At 52.7% G+C, this 16,897-nt stretch overlaps 1 protein-coding gene across 1 annotated transcript; it reads left to right on the plus strand.

The window, feature by feature from the left end:
• Positions 1 to 623: 623 nt before the first annotated feature.
• Positions 624 to 16,243, plus strand: LOC132565875 (myosin light chain kinase 2, skeletal/cardiac muscle-like; the record flags this gene model as incomplete). Its single annotated transcript, XM_060230537.1, has 6 exons — positions 624 to 717; positions 3,032 to 3,141; positions 6,395 to 6,536; positions 9,401 to 9,471; positions 10,491 to 10,619; positions 16,091 to 16,243. Coding segments are annotated over 6 exons (699 nt in total), but the record flags the coding sequence as incomplete, so codon positions are not given.
• Between the last annotated feature and the right edge of the window lie 654 nt (positions 16,244 to 16,897).

Below are 16,897 nucleotides of genomic sequence, written 5' to 3' on the forward strand. Positions count from 1 at the left end.
AAGCCATGTTGGATCAGGCCAATGGCCCATCCAGTCCAGCACACACACACACACACACACACTGTGGCTAATAGATACTGATGGATCTCTGCTCCATATTTTTATCTAACTCCCTCTTGAAGCTGACTATGTTTGTAGCCGCCACCACCTCCTGTGGCAGTGAATTCCACATGTGAATCACCCTTTGGGTGAAGAAGAACTTCATTTTTCCGTTTTAACCCGACTGCTCAGCAATTTCATGGAATGCCCACGAGTTCTTGTATTGTGAGAAAGGGAGAAAAGGACTTCTTTCTCTGCTTTCTCCATCCCATGCATAATCTTTTAAACCTCTATCATGTCACCCCGCCGTCGACGTTTCTCCAAGCTAAAGAGCCCCAAGCGTTTTAACCTTTTTTTTCATAGGGAAAGTGTTCACAACCCTTCTGGGCATGTGTATGTGTGTGTGTGGAGTGTGAGGGGGGGAGGTACTTGTGAATTTCCTGCATTGGGCAGGGGGTTGAACTAGATGTCCCTATCAGGCCAAAACGTTCTATGATTCTAAATCCCTCTGGGAAAAGTTGAAGAGAAGACTTTGGAACAGTTCCTGACGCGGTCGCTCTCTTCTTCTGCCTCTCTCGCCACAGGGGGAAGTTTGGGGAAGTCCGCATCTGTACAGTGAAGGAGACGGGGCTCAAGCTTGCTGTGAAAAGCATTAAGAAGCAGGGGCCGAAGGACAAGGTAGGTCTTTTGGCTGGTCCCGGGGGCGTGTGTGGAAGCTCTGAGTGCTGGGATCGCCGAGTATTAGGGGCACCCTTCCGCATCCAGTTCTGTGCCCCGTTCTTCAGTGTGCAACTACACTAGAGTAGACCGCGTCAATGGATAGAAGTGAAAAGCAAAGCTCACGGTCCGTGGCTGCAAATGTCGAAGTGCTCGTCAATGGCAGAAATTCAGATCCGTATACTTGTATCCTGTGCGACAGTTACAGTTTGCAAAATTGCAGACTCGAAGGAATATTACTTTATAAAAAGCCAACGCTTCAAACGCCCCCCCAATATCGAGACGGTGATACAATTGCGAGGTACCCCGGGGTGATGCCAGCAGCACGCAAGACTCAAAATGAAGCTGTGATTGTATCCAAAAGTCGGGAAGCTTTGGCGAAGTCGGGGGTGGGGGCGGCAGGGCTGGCTAAACCGTGCATTCTTGAAGAAAGAACGCGCGGCTCGGCCTGCCCTGTGCCCGGCCCTCTCCTGCTTCAGAGTGAGCCGGGAAGTAGAGTTGCCAATTCCAATTCAAGAAATATCTGGGGACTTTGGGGGTGGAGCCAGGAGACTTTGAAGGTAGAGTCAGGAGACTTTGGGGGTGGAGCCAGGAGACTTTGGGGGTGGAGTCAGGAGACTTTGGGGTGGAGCCAGGAGACTTTGGGGGGTGGAGTCAGGAGACTTTGGGGGTGGAGTCAAGAGACTTTGGGGGTGGAGTCAGGAGACTTTGGGGGTGGAGCCAGGATACTTTGGGGGTGGAATCAGGAGTCTTTGGAGGTGGAGTCAGGAGTCTTTGGGGGTGGAGCCAGGAGACTTTGGGGGTGGAGTCAGGAGACTTTGGGGCTGGAGCCAGGAGCAAGGTTGCGACAGGCACAATTGAACTCCAAAGGGAGTTCTGGCCACCACATTGAAAAAGACGGCACACCTTTTAAATGCCTTCCCTCCATTGGAAACATTGTAGGGGCACCTTCTTTGCAGGCTCATAGAATTGAACCCCCTGGTCCAATCTTTTTGAAACTTGGAGGGCCTTCTGAGGAGAGGCATCTGATGCTGTACTGCAAATTAGGTGCCTCTATCTCAAAGAACAGCCCCCACAGAGCTCCGGATACCAGCAGATCAATTCTCCACTGTTCCCGATGGTAATCGATCTCCATAGGGAATAATAAGAGTTCCCAGCAGACATTTCCCTCCCCTCCTCACTTTCTGATGACCCTGAAGCAGGTGGGGGGGGGCCCTCCAAACCAGGGGAACCCCTGCCCCCATGTGGGAATTGACAACCCTACCGGGAAGAGGTCTTTCCAGCTTCCTTTGAAGCGGGAAAGGGCCAGGCACAGGGGTGGAACAAGTGCTCACACTTTGTGTGCCCGATGACATCACTTCCAGTGACATCATCAGGTTGTGCACGTGCTCTGCTTGCAAGAATAGACCCCTGGGGGGCGCAGGTGCGGGGTTCGGCCTGAGCAGGGTTGCCAATCCCCAGGTGGGGGCAGGGGATCCCCCGGTTTGGAGGCCCTCCCCCCGCTTCAGGGTCATCAGAAAGCGGGGGGAGGGGAGGGAAATGTCTGCTGGGAACTCTATTATTCCCTATGGAGATTTATTCCCATAGAAAATCATGGAGAATTGATCTGCGGATATCTGGGGCTCCGGGGGGGGCTGTTTTTTGGGGTAAAGGCACCACATTTTCAGTATAGCATCTAGTGCCTCTCCCCAAAATACCCCCAAGTTTCAAAAAGATTAGACCAGGGGGTCCAATTCTATGAGCCCCAAAAGAAGGTGCCCCTATCCTTCATTATTTCCTATGGAAGGAAGGCATTGAAAAGGTGTGCCGTCCCTTTGAATGTGAGGGCCAGAACTCCCTTTGGAGTCCAATGATGCTTGTCATGGCCTCGATCTTGGCTCCACCCCTAATGTCTCCTGGCTCCACCCCAAAGTCTCCTGGCTCCATCCCTAATGTCTCCTGGCTCCACCCCCAAAGTCTCCTGGCTCCACCCCTTATGTCTCCTGGCTCCACCCCCAAAGTCTCCTGGCTCCACCCCCAAAGTCCCCAGATATTTCGTGAATTGGACTTGGCAACCCTAGGCCTGGGGCGCTGGAATTCCTAGCGACAGGCCTGCACACCATAGATCTATCTAGAGGTGTTACAATATTGGTCGTTTTCTTCTTCCTCAAGGAAGACAGGGGTTGAGGGAGACAAAGCATGTACCCTCTTCACCGGGGCTAATGCCCACTTAAGGGGGAGCCTCAGGAGCCACTAACCCAGTCCCACGGCATGTGACACCGGCTTTGCCCCACAGGAGATGGCCGAGGTGGAAATCGACGTGATGAACCAGTTGAATCACAGGAACCTCATCCAGCTGTACGACGCCATCGAGACGCCCAGAGACATCATGCTCTTCATGGAGTTGTGAGTTGACAGGAGCGGGCACCCGGCGAAGCGCCTGCTCCGGTTCTTTCCCACGTGCCACATGAAGTCCAGTGGCACACTTTAAGACCAACAAAAGTGTCTTCGAGGTATGAGCTTTCGTGTCCACGCGCACGTATCTGGAGAAGTGAGCCTACGCGTGAAAACTCGTACCTTGAAGACACTTTTTTCGGTCTTAAAGGGGCCACGACTGTCTCAAAAACTTGTTTCGCGGGGTTGTCGTGAAGCTAAAACGGAGCAGAAAGATGTCAGTATCTTTGGGTTTCCATTGGGGAGAAAAGTGAACATAACGTAAGAGAAGCCATGTTGGATCAGGCCAATGGCCCATCTAGTCCAACACTCTGTGTCACACAGTAGCCAATATATGTGTTTGTGTGTGTGTGTGTGTGTATATATATACACACACACAGAAACACACACACACATATATATACACACGCACACACACACACAAACATGTATATACTGTGGTTAATAGCTGCTCCATATTTTTATCCAATTAAAGCTGGCTATGCTTATAGCCGCCACCACCTCCTGTGGCAGTGAATTCTACATGTTAATCACCCTTTGGGTGAAGAAGGACTTCCTTTTCTCCATTCTAACCCGTCTGCTCAGCAATTTCATTGAATGCCCACTGAATATTGAATGGAATATGAATGAAGCAAATAAATATGTACTAAAAGAGAGCCAGTGTGGTGTGGTGGTTAAGTGTGCAGGCTCTTATCTGGGAGAACCGGGTTTAATTTCCCATTCCTCCACTTGCATCTGCTAGCATGGCCTTGGGTCACCCATAGCTCTGGCAGAGGTTGTCCTTGAAAGGGCAGCTGCTGTGAGAGCCCTCTCAGCCCCACCCACCTCACAGGGTGTCTGTTGTGGGGTGAGAAGATAGAGGAGATTGTGAGCCGCTCTGAGTCTCTGATTTAGAGAGAAGGGTGGGGTATAAATCTGCAGTCTTCTTCTTCAGAGCTCTCTCAGCCACACCCACCTCATAGGGTGTCTGTTGTGGGGGGAGAGAAGATGTGGGAGATTGTAAGCCGCTCTGAGTCTCTGATTCAGAGAAGGGCGAGGTATAAATCTGCAGTCTTCGGTCTTCTTCTAATCCTTAGTCAGCCAAATGGGGTTGAATGTGTGGGTGATTCCTAGGAGAGCCTCAACAACCAGATTCTCAGAGGAAGATAATTTTAGGGTGGAGGGAATCTTCAGTGTTAGAAACAGACTTTTCCACTTCTCCCAGTTAGCTGACCAGAGCCTTTTTTGTAGCAGGAACTACAATCCCGTCCTCCAAGAGCTTGCAGGGCTCTTGGTACAGGATTGGCTACACCAGGGGTGTGTGGCCTAATATGCAAAGGAATTTTGGCTACAAAAAAAGCCCTGAGTCTGGAACAGAATAAATTTTGTCAGATCAACAACTCTGTCCCACTGGAGTGAGAGATGAGCTCTGGACTGGACCTGATGAGTTGTGACCCAGACCCGGGTTTGGACTGCCGAGTGAGACTCACTGGTGACCTGGGGACAGCCGTTCTCACTCTCACTTCATGGATCAGTTGTAAGCAGCGGTCATTTTGTAGAAAGACAGGTGGCGGAGCTCATCCAGGGATTGTTGTGCAGCTGAACCTGCCTACTATTCAATGGACAAGGAGGTGGAACTCTCAGAAAGGTCCAGGAGCTGTGCTCCGGCGAGCTCCCACTGAATCTGAGGCCTGGTTGTAAGGATAAAATAAAGGAAGGCATCTGAATCTCTTTTGAGGAGTTAGGCAACAAAGTCAACAGTGAAATAGAATTGACGTTGGAAGAGGTCATGAAATTCTGCTGCTCTGAGTTCGAAAATAGCATTGGAAAAAGTGCAGAAAAGGGCAACTAGAATGATTAAAGGGTTGGAACACTTTCCCTTTGAAGAAAGGTTAAAAGGCTTGGGACTCTTTAGCTTGGAGAAACGTCGACTGCGGGGTGACATGGTAGAGGTTTGCAAGATTATGCGTGGGATGGAGAATGTAGAGAAAGAAGTCCTTTTCTCCCTTTCTCACCATACGAGAACTCGTGGACATTCAATGAAATTGCTGAGCAGTCGGGTTAGAACGGATAAAAGGAAGTCCTTCTTCACCCAAAGGGTGATTAACATGTGGAATTCACTGCCACAGGAGGTGGTGGCGGCTACAAGCATAGCCAGCTTTAAGAGGGGATTGGATAAAAATATGGAGCAGAGGTCCATCAGTGGCTATTAGCCACAGTGTGTATATATATATATATATATGTGTGTGTGTGTGTGTGTGTGTATATATATTGGCCACTGTGTGACACCGTGTTGGACTGGATGGGCCAATGGCCTGATCCAACAGGTCTTCTCTTATGTTCTTATGTGACACAGAGTGTTGGACTGGAGGGCCATTGGCCTGATCCAACAGGTCTTCTCTTATGTTCTTATGTGACACAGAGTGTTGGACTGGATGGGCCACTGGCCTGATCCAACAGGGCTTCTCTTATGTTCTTATGTGACACAGAGTGTTGGACTGGAGGGGCCACTGGCCTGATCCAACAGGGCTTCTCTTATGTTCTTATGTGACACAGAGTGTTGGACTGGATGAGCCATTGGCCTGATCCAACAGGGCTTCTCTTATGTTCTTATGTGACACAGAGTGTTGGACTGGAGGGGCCACTGGCCTGATCCAACATGGCTTCCCTTATGTTCTTGTGAGAAGAGGGTGATGGGAGGGGTGGAGCAGAAGTCACTGTATTTTGGGGCAATAAAGAAATCTATGAAAAACAAGAGAGATGACGGGAAAAGGGAGAATTAAGTAGGAACCATGGAGCCCTCATGCACCTTTCATGGTGCCTGCCACGTGGTTTTAGAAAGTGAGTGGCCCCAGGTGGGGCTTTTGCCCAGCAAGCCTTCTGATTGGCCACTGGAGATTCGATTGGCTGTGCAGGCTTTTAAAAAACGTTGCTTTGGCAGCAGCTGCCCCCACAGCACAAGGATCTTCACTGAGTGATTTAAGCTAACCTACAACAGCCATGTTGTGGCTGGCTCCACCTCCTGTGGTGGCCATTTTGTGGCGGCACTCATTATGCTGTGTCAGGATTCCAAATGCACTTGCAGGGTCAAAAAGTTAGGGAACCCCTGCACTACTTTTGGGCGGTGGTGTGTTGTGTGTGTCAAAATACAGTGAAAAGCAACCTCGCCTAGTTGATGGCAGCTTGCCCAGTGAGCTGACTCCACCTGTGTCTCCTCTCTGCCCAGCGTGGAAGGCGGGGAGCTCTTTGAGCGGATCATAGACGAGGATTACCAGCTAACCGAGGTGGACTGCATGGTCTTCGTGAGGCAGATCTGTGACGGGATCCTCTTCATGCACCAGATGGGCGTCCTGCACCTGGACCTCAAGGTACGAAAGCAGGGGAGGCCTGGCCAAGGTTGCCAGGTGCAATTCAAGAATTATCTGGGGACTTTGGGGGTGGAGCCAGGAGACATTGAGGTGGAGCCAGGAGACTGGGGGTGGAGCCAAGAGACATTGGGATGGAGCCAGGAGACTTTGGGCGTGCAGCCAGGAGACTGAGGGTGGAGCCAGGAGACATTGGGGTGGAGCCAGGAGACTGGGGGTGGAGCCAGGAGACATTGGGGTGGAGCCAGGAGACTGGGGGTGGAGCCAGGAGACTTTGGGGTGGGGCCAGGAGACTGGGGGTGGAGCCAAGAGACATTGGGATGGAGCCAGGAGACTTTGGGCGTGCAGCCAGGAGACTGAGGGTGGAGCCAGGAGACATTGGGATGGAGCCAGGAGACTGGGGGTGGAGCCAGGAGACATTGGGGTGGAGCCAGGAGACTGGGGGTGGAGCCAGGAGACATTGGGGTGGAGCCAGGAGACTTTGGGGGTGCAGCCAGGAGACTGGGGGTGGAGCCAGGAGACATTGGGGGTGGAGCCAGGAGACATTGGGGTGGAGCCAGGAGACTTTGGGGGTGCAGCCAGGAGACTGGGGTGGAGCCAGGAGACTTTGGGGTGGAGCCAGAACATTGGGGTGCAGCCAGGAGGCTTTGGGGGTGGAGCCAAGAGACATTGGGGTGGAACCAGGAGACTGAGGGTGGAGCCAGGAGACATTGGGGTGGAGCCAGGAGACATTGTGGTGGAGCCAGGAGACTGAGGGTGGAGCCAAGAGACATTGGGATGGAGCCAGGAGACTTTGGGCGTGCAGCCAGTAGACTGAGGGTGGAGCCAGGAGACTGGGGGTGGAGCCAGGAGACATTGGGGTGGAGCCAGGAGACTTTGGGGGTGCAGCCAGGAGACTGGGAGTGGAGCCAGGAGACTTTGGGGGTGCAGCCAGGAGACTGGGGGTGGAGCCAGGAGACTTTGGGGTGGAGCCAGGAGATTGGGGGTGGAGCCAGGAGACTTTGGGGGTGCAGCCAGGAGACTGGGGGTGGAGCCAGAAGACTTTGGGGTGGAGCCAGGAGACTGGGGGTGGAGCCAGGAGACTTTGGGGGTGCAGCCAGGAGACTGGGGGTGGAGCCAGGAGACTTTGGGCGTGCAGCCAGTAGACTGAGGGTGGAGCCAGGAGACTGGGGGTGGAGCCAGGAGACATTGGGGTGGAGCCAGGAGACTGGGGGTGGAGCCAGGAGACTTTGGGGGTGCAGCCAGGAGACTGGGGGTGGAGCCAGAAGACTTTGGGGTGGAGCCAGGAGACTGGGGGAGGAGCCAGGAGACTTTGGGGGTGCAGCCAGGAGACCGGGGGTGGAGCCAGGAGACTTTGGGGGTGGAGCCAGAACATTGGGGTGCAGCCAGGAGGCTTTGGGGGTGGAGCCAAGAGACATTGGGGTGGAACCAGGAGACTGAGGGTGGAGCCAGGAGACATTGGGGTGGAGCCAGGAGACTGGGGGTGGAGCCAGGAGACATTGGGGTGGAGCCAGGAGACTGGGGGTGGAGCCAGGAGACTTTGGGGTGGAGCCAGGGAAGTAAGCCGGGAAGTAGAGTTGCCAATTCCAATTCAAGAAATATCTGGGGACTTTGGGGGTGCAGCCAGGAGACTGGGGGTGGAGCCAGGAGACTTTGGGGTGGAGCCAGGAGACTGGGGGTGGAGCCAGGAGACTTTGGGGGTGCAGCCAGGAGACTGGGGGTGGAGCCAGGAGACATTGGGGTGGAGCCAGGAGACTTTGGGGGTGGAGCCAGGAGACATTGGGGTGCAGCCAGGAGGCTTTGGGGGTGGAGCCAAGAGACATTGGGGTGGAGCCAGGAGACATTGAGGTGGAGCCAGGAGCAAGGTTGTGACAAGCATAATTGAACTCCAAAAGGGAGTTCTGGCCATCAAAATGAAGGGACCGCCCAGAAGCAAATATTTGGGGTAGGGGTAAGAAAGAAAGAGCACAATACAATTTAGAGCAGGGGTGTCAAACTCATTTGTTATGAGGGCCGGATCTGACATAAATGAAATTTTGTTGGGCCGAGCCGTAAAGGTGCTTTCTTTGTATTTCTCCCATGGGATCCAGGGAACTGGGCGAAGGAAGCTCTGGCTCTTTCCTTCCTTCCCCTGGGGACCAAGAGAGGGAGGAGCCTCAGCTAGTAAAAGGAAGAGAGGCTTGGCTCAGTAGCTCTGCTGTGCAATTGAGAGAGCCTGGAAAAACAAGCTTTGCCTCCCCACACATTCTTCCCCAAGGGAGGAGCCTCAGCCAGTGGAGAAAAGAGAGGCTTTGCTCTGTAGCTCCTGTGCAATTGAGCAAGCCTTGCAAAGCAAGCTGTGATGCAGAAAGAAGCGAGAGAGAGGGAGAAGGAAGCAGACGACAGGCAGTTGCTTGGGAGGGGGCTGATAGGAGCCCTCCGGGGGCCTGATTCGGCCCCTGGTCTGCATGTTTGACACCCCTGATTTAGAGGTCCCGGAGCACTACCCCTTTGAGCTCCTGCCCAAAATGAGACCTTTCTGCATCAATTCCGACGTGATGTCGAAGTGACGTTATCACACAGCAATATTGGGACGGTGCTCTGGTCTTTGGACATAAGCTCTATAGTAAGTTTGACTTCTACCATGGAGTTTTGAGCAAAATACTAGAGCCTCACTGATGTCATGATGACACTCCTTGGTCATGCCAGAAGTGAAGGAGACATTTTGGTGCTATGAAAAGCGGAAGATATCTCAATACCATCTTTATGGAAGAGCCTTTATGGAAAAAAAAATCAGCTGCCATATGGCAAATTCTACAGAATCACAGCCGAAAGCTTCTCTTATGTTGTTATGTTCCAAGTCACTAACTGTTTCTTCCCCTTTGCAGCCGGAAAACATCCTCTGCGTGACGGCCACTGGCCACATGGTGAAGATCATTGACTTTGGACTTGCCCGAAGGTAATACCGCGTATGCTGCCAGACTCTACCTGTTGGCATCCCCCTCTTTTTCTGAACATACATGTCGACATATGAAGCTGCCTTCTACTGAATCAGACCCTTGGCCCATCAAAGTCAGTCTTGTCTGCTCAGACTGGCAGCGGCTCTCCAGGGTCTCAAGCTGAGGTTTTTCACACCTATTTGCCTGGACCCTTTTGAGTTGGAGATGCCGGGGATTGAACCTGGGATCTCCTGCTTGCCAAGCAGACGCTCTGCCACTGAGCCACCTTCCCTCCCCTGCTCTCCAGGGTCTCAAGCTGTGGTTTTTCACGCCTACTTGCCTGGACCCTTTTAAGTTGGAGATGCCGGGGACTGAACCTGCAACCTTCTGCTTACCAAGCAGACACTCTACCACTGAGCCACCCTCCTTCCCCTGCTCTCCAGGGTCTCAAGTTGAGGTTTTTCATGCCTACTTGCCTGGACCCTTTTTAGTTGGAGATGCCGAGGATTGAACCTGAGACCTTCTGCTTACCAAGCAGATGCTCTGCCACTGATCCACCGTCCCTCCCCTGCTCTCCACGATCTCAAGCTGAGGTTTTTCACGCCTACTTGCCTGGACCATTTTGAGTTGGAGATGCCGGGGATTGAACCTGGGACCTTCTGCTTACCAAGCAGACACTCTGCCACTGAACCACCGTTTATCCCCTGCACTCCAGGGTCGCAGGCTGAGGTTTTCCATGCCTACTTGCCTGGACCCTTTTGAGTTGGAGATGCCGGGGATTGAACCTGGGACCTTCTGCTTACCAAGCAGATGCTCTGCCACTGAGCCACCCTCCCTCCCCTGCTATCCAGGGTCCCAAGCTGAGGTTTTTCACGCCTACTTGCCTGGACCCTTTTGAGTTGGAGATGCCGAGGACTGAACCTGAGACCTTCTGCTTACCAAGCAGATGCTCTGCCACTGAGCCACCGTCCCTCACCTGCTCTCCAGGGTCTCAAGCTCATGTGCCTCATGTGCAGCCTCCTCTTTCTTCTCTCCCCAGGTTCAATCCCAGTGAGAAGCTCAAGGTGAACTTTGGCACCCCCGAGTTCCTGTCGCCCGAAGTGGTCACCTACGAGCAAGTCTCCTACACGACCGACATGTGGAGCATGGGAGTGATCGCGTACATGCTGTGAGTGATCCCCGCCCCCACCTCCGCGACGTTTTCATTTGGGTCTCGGATCTTGCAGGGCATGGCAGCAGACAAGCTTTCCATGGAGAAGTCTATCAGTGGTTACAAGCCGTGGCAGCTAAAGGGAACTGCCAAGTTTAGAGGAGGGAAACCTCTGAATCCCAGAGTCAGGAGGCAACATCAGGGGGAAGGCCTCAGCCTCTATGCTCTGTTTTTGGCCCTCCAGAGGAACTGGTTGGCCTCTGTGTGAGACAGGAGGCTGAACTAGATGGACCCTCACTGGTCTGACCCAGCAGGGCTCTTCTGATGTTCTTATGAAGGCCTCAGCCTCTCTGCCCTGTTGTTGGCCCTCCAGAGGAACTGGTTGGCCCCTGTGTGAGACAGGAGGCTGGACTGGATGGACCCTCACTGGTCTGATCCAGCAGGGCTCTTCTGAGGTTCTCAGGAAGGCTTCAGCCTCTCATTGAACCTCCAGAGGAACTGGTTGGCCACTGTGTGAGACAAAAGGCTGGACTAGAAGGGCCATTGGTCTGATTCAGCAGGACTCTTCCGTTGTTCTTCTGAAGGCCTCAGCCTCTCTACCCTGTTGTTGGCCCTTCCGAAAAACTGGTTGAGACCACTGTGAGAGACAGGAGGCTGGACTAGATGGACCCTCACTGGTCTGATCCAGCAGGGCTCTTCTAATGTTCTTCTGAAGGCCTCTGCCTCTATGCCCTGTTGTTGGCCCTCCAGATGAACTGGTTGGCCCCTGTGTGAGACAGGAGGCTGGACTAGATGGACCCTCCCTGGTCTGATCCAGCAGGGCTCTTTGGATGTTCTTATGAAGGCCTCAGCCTCTCTGCCCTGTTGTTGTCCCTCCAGAGGAGCTGGTTGGCCACTGTGTGAGTCAGGAGGCTGGACTAGATGGACCCTCACTGGTCTGATCCAGCAGGGCTCTTCTGAGGTTCTTATGAAGGCCTCAGCCTCTCTGCCCTGTTGTTGGCCCTCCAGAAGAACTGGTTGGCCACTGTGTGAGGCAGGATGCCTGACTAGATGGACCCTCACTGGTCTGATCCAGCTGGGCTCTTCTGATGTTCTTATGAAGGCCTTGGCCTCTCTGCCCTGTTGTTGTTCCTCCAGAGGAACTGGCTCGCCATTGTGTGGGACAGGAGGCTAGATTAGATGGACCACTGGTCTGATCCAGCAGGGCTCTTGTGATGTTCTTATGTCCAGGGGTGGATTGGCCATTATGCCCATCCTGGAAAGTCCTGATGAACTTATGGCATGGGGAGATGCCCCCACCCCCGCATGGGGGCAACCTGGCTCCAAGCAAAGGGCAGCCTGAGGTGTCCAGGTGGGGCCAGCCCCATGGTGGGCAGGGATTGAGGCACATGGCTGAGCCCCATGGGGCAAAGGAGATACCTGGCTAAACCCCCCCCCCTGCGGCTGATTCTTTCTCCCTGTCTCAGGGGAAGGCTTTTCCCAGACTGTTCCCCCACCACCCCTCCATCTCTGTTCAGAGGGAGGTCTTTGTGAGTTTCCTGCATTCTGCAGGGGGTTGGACTAGACGACCCTGGAGGTCCCTTCCAACTCTAGGATTCTATGTCCCAGGGATATGCTTCGATGCCCTGTTCTGATTCACCTAAGAAAGTGCCCCTGGGAGCCGCACCCTCAGTTAGGGTTACCAAGTCCAATTCAGGAAATATCTGGGGACTTTGGGGGTGGAGCCAGGAGACTTTGGGGGTGGAGCCAGGAGACATTGGGGCAGAGCCATTAGCAAGGGTGTGACAAGCATCATTGAACGAGATCGATTCCCAAAGGGTACAATGGAAAATTTATCCGTGAGTATCTGGGGCTCGGGGGGGGGGGGGGTGCTGTTTTTTGAGGCAGAGGCACAAAATTTGTAGCATAGCATCCTGTGCCTCTCCTCATAGTACCCCCCGAGTTTCAAAAAGATTGGACCAGGGGGTCCAATTCTATGAGCCCCCAAAGAAGGTGCCCCTCTCCTTCATTATTCCAATGGAGGGAAGTGCATTTCAAAGGTGTGCAGTCCCTTTCAGTGTGATGGCCAGCACTCCCTTTGGAGTTCAATTGTGCTTGTCACAACCTTGTTCCTGGTTCCTTCCCCCATGTCTCCTGGCTCCACCCCCAATGTCTCCTGGCTCCATCCCCAAAGTCCCCAGATATTTCTTGAGTCGGACTTGGCAACCATACCCACTGAGGTGTCAACACCCTCTTCCGTGCACCACCCCAAGCAGCGGCTCAGCTGGAGAACTGATCCCGCAGATGTCCCGCCCCTGAGCTTTCCAGAGGCGTCTGGGTGGTGGAAAAGGAGGGAGAGACGAATGTTTGGTCTGATCTGTTTGTAGTCGTCGTTCCCTCTATGGCTTTGTGTCAGGAAGACAAGACGCTCTTTGGCCAGACTTCAAGCAATGAGGCGGGAAGGAATGTAGATGCCCAGTGTGATTCAGCACAGCTGAGTGTCTGCTTCTCACCCACCCCCCAGCCTGCCAGAGCATGAAGATTCAAAGAGCAAAGTGTTCATGGAGAAAATTATTTATTTGGGACACTGCTGTGCCCTCTCCCTCTCTGGAGAGCCAGTTTGGTGTAGTGGCTAAGTGCTTGGACTCTTATCTGGGAGAACCGGGTTTCATTCCCCACTCATAAGAACATCAGAGAAGCCCTGTTGGATCAGACCAATGGCCCATCCAGTTCAACACTCTGTGTCACATAAGAACATAAGAGAAGCCCTGTTGGATCAGGCCAATGGCCCATCCAGTCCAACATTCTGTGTCACATAAGAACATAAGAGAAGCCCTGTTGGATCAGGCCAATGGCCCATCCAGTCCAACACTCTGTGTCACAGAAGAACATAAGAGAAGCCATGTTGGATCAGGCCAGTGGCCCATTCATTCCAACACTCTGTGTCACATAAGAACATAAGAGAAGCCCTGTTGGATCAGGCCAATGGCCCATCCAGTCCAACACTCTGTGTCACAGAAGAACATAAGAGAAGCCATGTTGGATCAGGCCAATGGCCCATCCAGTCCAACACTCTGTGTCACATAAGAACATAAGAGAAGCCCTGTTGGTTCAGGCCAATGGCCCATCCAGTCCAACACTCTGTGTCACATAAGAACATAAGAGAAGCCCTGTTGGATCAGGCCAATGGCCCATCCAGTCCAACATTCTGTGTCACATAAGAACATAAGAGAAGCCCTGTTGGATCAGGCCAATGGCCCATCCAGTCCAACACTCTGTGTCACATAAGAACATAAGAGAAGCCATGTTGGATCAGGCCAGTGGCCCATTCATTCCAACACTCTGTGTCACATAAGAACATAAGAGAAGCCCTGTTGGATCAGGCCAATGGCCCATCCAGTCCAACACTCTGTGTCACATAAGAGAAGCCATGTTGGATCAGGCCCATGGCCCATCCAGTCCAACACTCTGTGTCACACAGTGGCCAAAAAGCCCAGGTGCCATCAGGAGGTCCACCAGTGGGGCCAGGACACTAGAAGCCCTCCCACTGTTCCCCCCCAAGCACCAAGAATACAGAGCCTCACTGCCCCAGACAGAAGAACATGAGAAGCCATGTTGGATCAGGCCAGTGGCCTATCCAGTCCAACACTCTGTGTCACACAGTGGCCAAAAAGCCCAGATGCCATCAGGAGGTCCACCAGTGGGGCCAGGACACTAGAAGCCCTCCCACTGTGCCCCCCAAGCACCAAGAATACAGAGCCTCACTGCCCCAGACTGAAGAACATAAGAGAAGCCATGTTGGATCAGGCAATGGCCCATCCAGTCCAACACTCTGTGTCACACAGGGGCCAACCCCCCCTCACAAAAAAAACCCCAAGTGCCATCAGGAGGTTCACAAGTGGGGCTAGAAGCCCTTCCACTTTGCCCGCCCCAAGCACCAAGAATACAGAGCATCACTGCCCCAGACAGTTCCAATAATATGCTGTGGCTAATAGCTGCTGATGGACCTCTGCTCCATATTTGTATCCAATCCCCTCTTGAAGCTGTCTATGCTTGTAGCCACCACCACCTCCTGTGGCAGTGAATTCCACATGTTAATCATAAGAACATAAGAGGAGCACTCCTCCACTTGCAGCTGCTGGAAAGGCCTTGGGTCAGCCATAACTCTGGCAGGAGTTGTCCTTGAAAGTGCAGCTTCTGTCAGAGCTCTCTCAGCCCCACCCACCTCACAGGTCCCACCCATAGCTGAGTGCAGATTCAGTGGTCTCAAATGGACTTCTGTCCTGATGCAGCAAAGTTCTGAGAGCCAGCTTAGTCTAGTGGTTAGGAGCGGTAGACTCTAATCTAGAGAGACAGGTTTGATTCCTCACTCCTCCCCGTGCTGTTGCTGGGTGATCTTGGACCAGTCACTGTTCTCTCAGAGCTGTTCTCTCAAGGACAGTTCTTGAAACATCTCTGTCAGCCCCACCTGCCTCACAGGGTGTCTGTTGTGGGGAGGGGAAGAGAAAGGAGATTGTAAGTTGCTCTGCGAATCTGAGTGAAGGGCGGAGTATAAATCCAATCTCCTTCTTCTTCTCCTCCTCCTTCTCTTCCTTCTCCTCCTCCTCCTTCTCCTCCTTCTCCTCCTCCTTCTTCTCTTCCTCCTCCTTCTTATTCTCCTTTTTCTCCTCCTCCTCCTTCTTCTCCTCCTTCTCTTCCTCCTCCTTCTCTTTCTTCTTCTCTTTCTTCTTCTTCTCCTCCTCCTTCTTCTTCTTCTCCTCCTCCTCCTTCTTATTCTCCTTTTTCTCCTCCTTCTCCTTCTTCTTCTCCTCCTCCTCCTTCTTCTCCTCCTTCTCTTCCTCCTCCTTCTCTTTCTTCTTCTCTTTCTTCTTCTCCTTCTTCTTCTTCTCCTCCGTCTCCTTCTTCTCCTTCTCCTTCTCCTCCTCCTCCTCCTCCTTCTTCTCCTCCTTCTCTTCCTCCTCCTTCTCTTTCTTCTTCTCCTTCTTTTTCTTCTTCTTCTCCTCCTTCTCCTTCTTCTTCTCCTCCTTCTCCTTCTCCTCCTCCTCCTTCTTCTCCTCCTTCTCTTCCTCTTCCTCCTCCTTCTCTTTCTTCTTCTCTTTCTTCTCCTCCTCCTCCTTCTTCTTCTTCTCCTCCTTCTCCTTCTCCTCCTTCTTCTCTTCCTCCTCCTTCTCTTTCTTCTTCTTCTTCTTCTTCCTCTTCCTCTTCCTCTTCCTCTTCTTCTTCTTCTTCTTCTTCTTCTTCTTCTTCTTCTTCTTCTTCTTCTTCTTCTTCTTCTTCTTCTTCTTCTTCTTCTTCTTCTTCTTCTTCTCCTCCTCCTCCTCCTCCTTCTCCTTCTTCCTCCTCCTTCTCCCACTGTGGTTATGTAGCCAGCGTGCTGGTTCTGAAGAGACGCAGTTTTGCCAAGGAAATGGGGCTGTGTTTCCGAAAAGTGTTACATCACTAACTTGGCTTTCCTTAATTTCTCCCATCCTCTTCCCCTTTGTCTCCTTTACGCCTCCCCCCCTTTCCAGGCTGAGTGGACTCTCCCCTTTCTTGGGAGACAACGACACGGAAACCCTGAACAACGTCCTTGCGTCCAACTGGTATTTCGACGAGGAAGCCTTTGAGGGCATCTCCGATGAAGCCAAGGACTTTGTCTCCCATTTACTCATCAAGGAGAAAAGGTGGGGGTCTTGTCAAGGGACATGAGCTCAGGGTCTCATCAGGAATAGCCCCAGAGAGCATGGGGTTGTCAATCTCCAGGTGGTGTCTGCAGATCCCCTGGAAGTTGCAAAGGGCCTGTTGGGTCGCCAGCATACCTTTTTAACCTGAAGTTTTAGGGGGAAATGAGGTGTTTCTTTGGATTTCAGTACTAATACTTGGGCTGCAATTCTATGCAGTCTTGCTCAGAAGTAAGGCCGGTGGAGCACAACTCAAGCTGCCAAATGCTGTACAGCAGCGGTTCCCAACCTTTTTGGCACCAGGGACCGGTTTTGTAGAAGACAATTTTTCCATGGACCGGTGGTGGTGGTGGGGGGATGGTTTCAGGATGATACAATTGTGCACTTTATTTCTATTAGTTTGGGGGGGGGGTTAAGTGCGGGACTCTTACCTGGGAGAACTGGGTTTGATTCCCCACTCCTTCATTTGCACCTGTTGGAATGGCCTTGGGTCAGCCAGAGCTCTCTTATCTGGGAGAACCAGGTTGGATTCCCCACTCCTCCACTTGCACCTGCTGGAATGGCCTTGGGTCAGCCAGAGCTCTCTTATCTGGGAGAACCGGGCTTGATTCCCCACTCCTCCACTTGCACCTGCTGGAATGGCCTTGGGTCAGCCAG

Source organism: Heteronotia binoei, unplaced genomic scaffold (genome assembly GCF_032191835.1).
Source record: "Heteronotia binoei isolate CCM8104 ecotype False Entrance Well unplaced genomic scaffold, APGP_CSIRO_Hbin_v1 ptg001808l, whole genome shotgun sequence".
Lineage (NCBI taxonomy): Eukaryota > Metazoa > Chordata > Lepidosauria > Squamata > Gekkonidae > Heteronotia > Heteronotia binoei.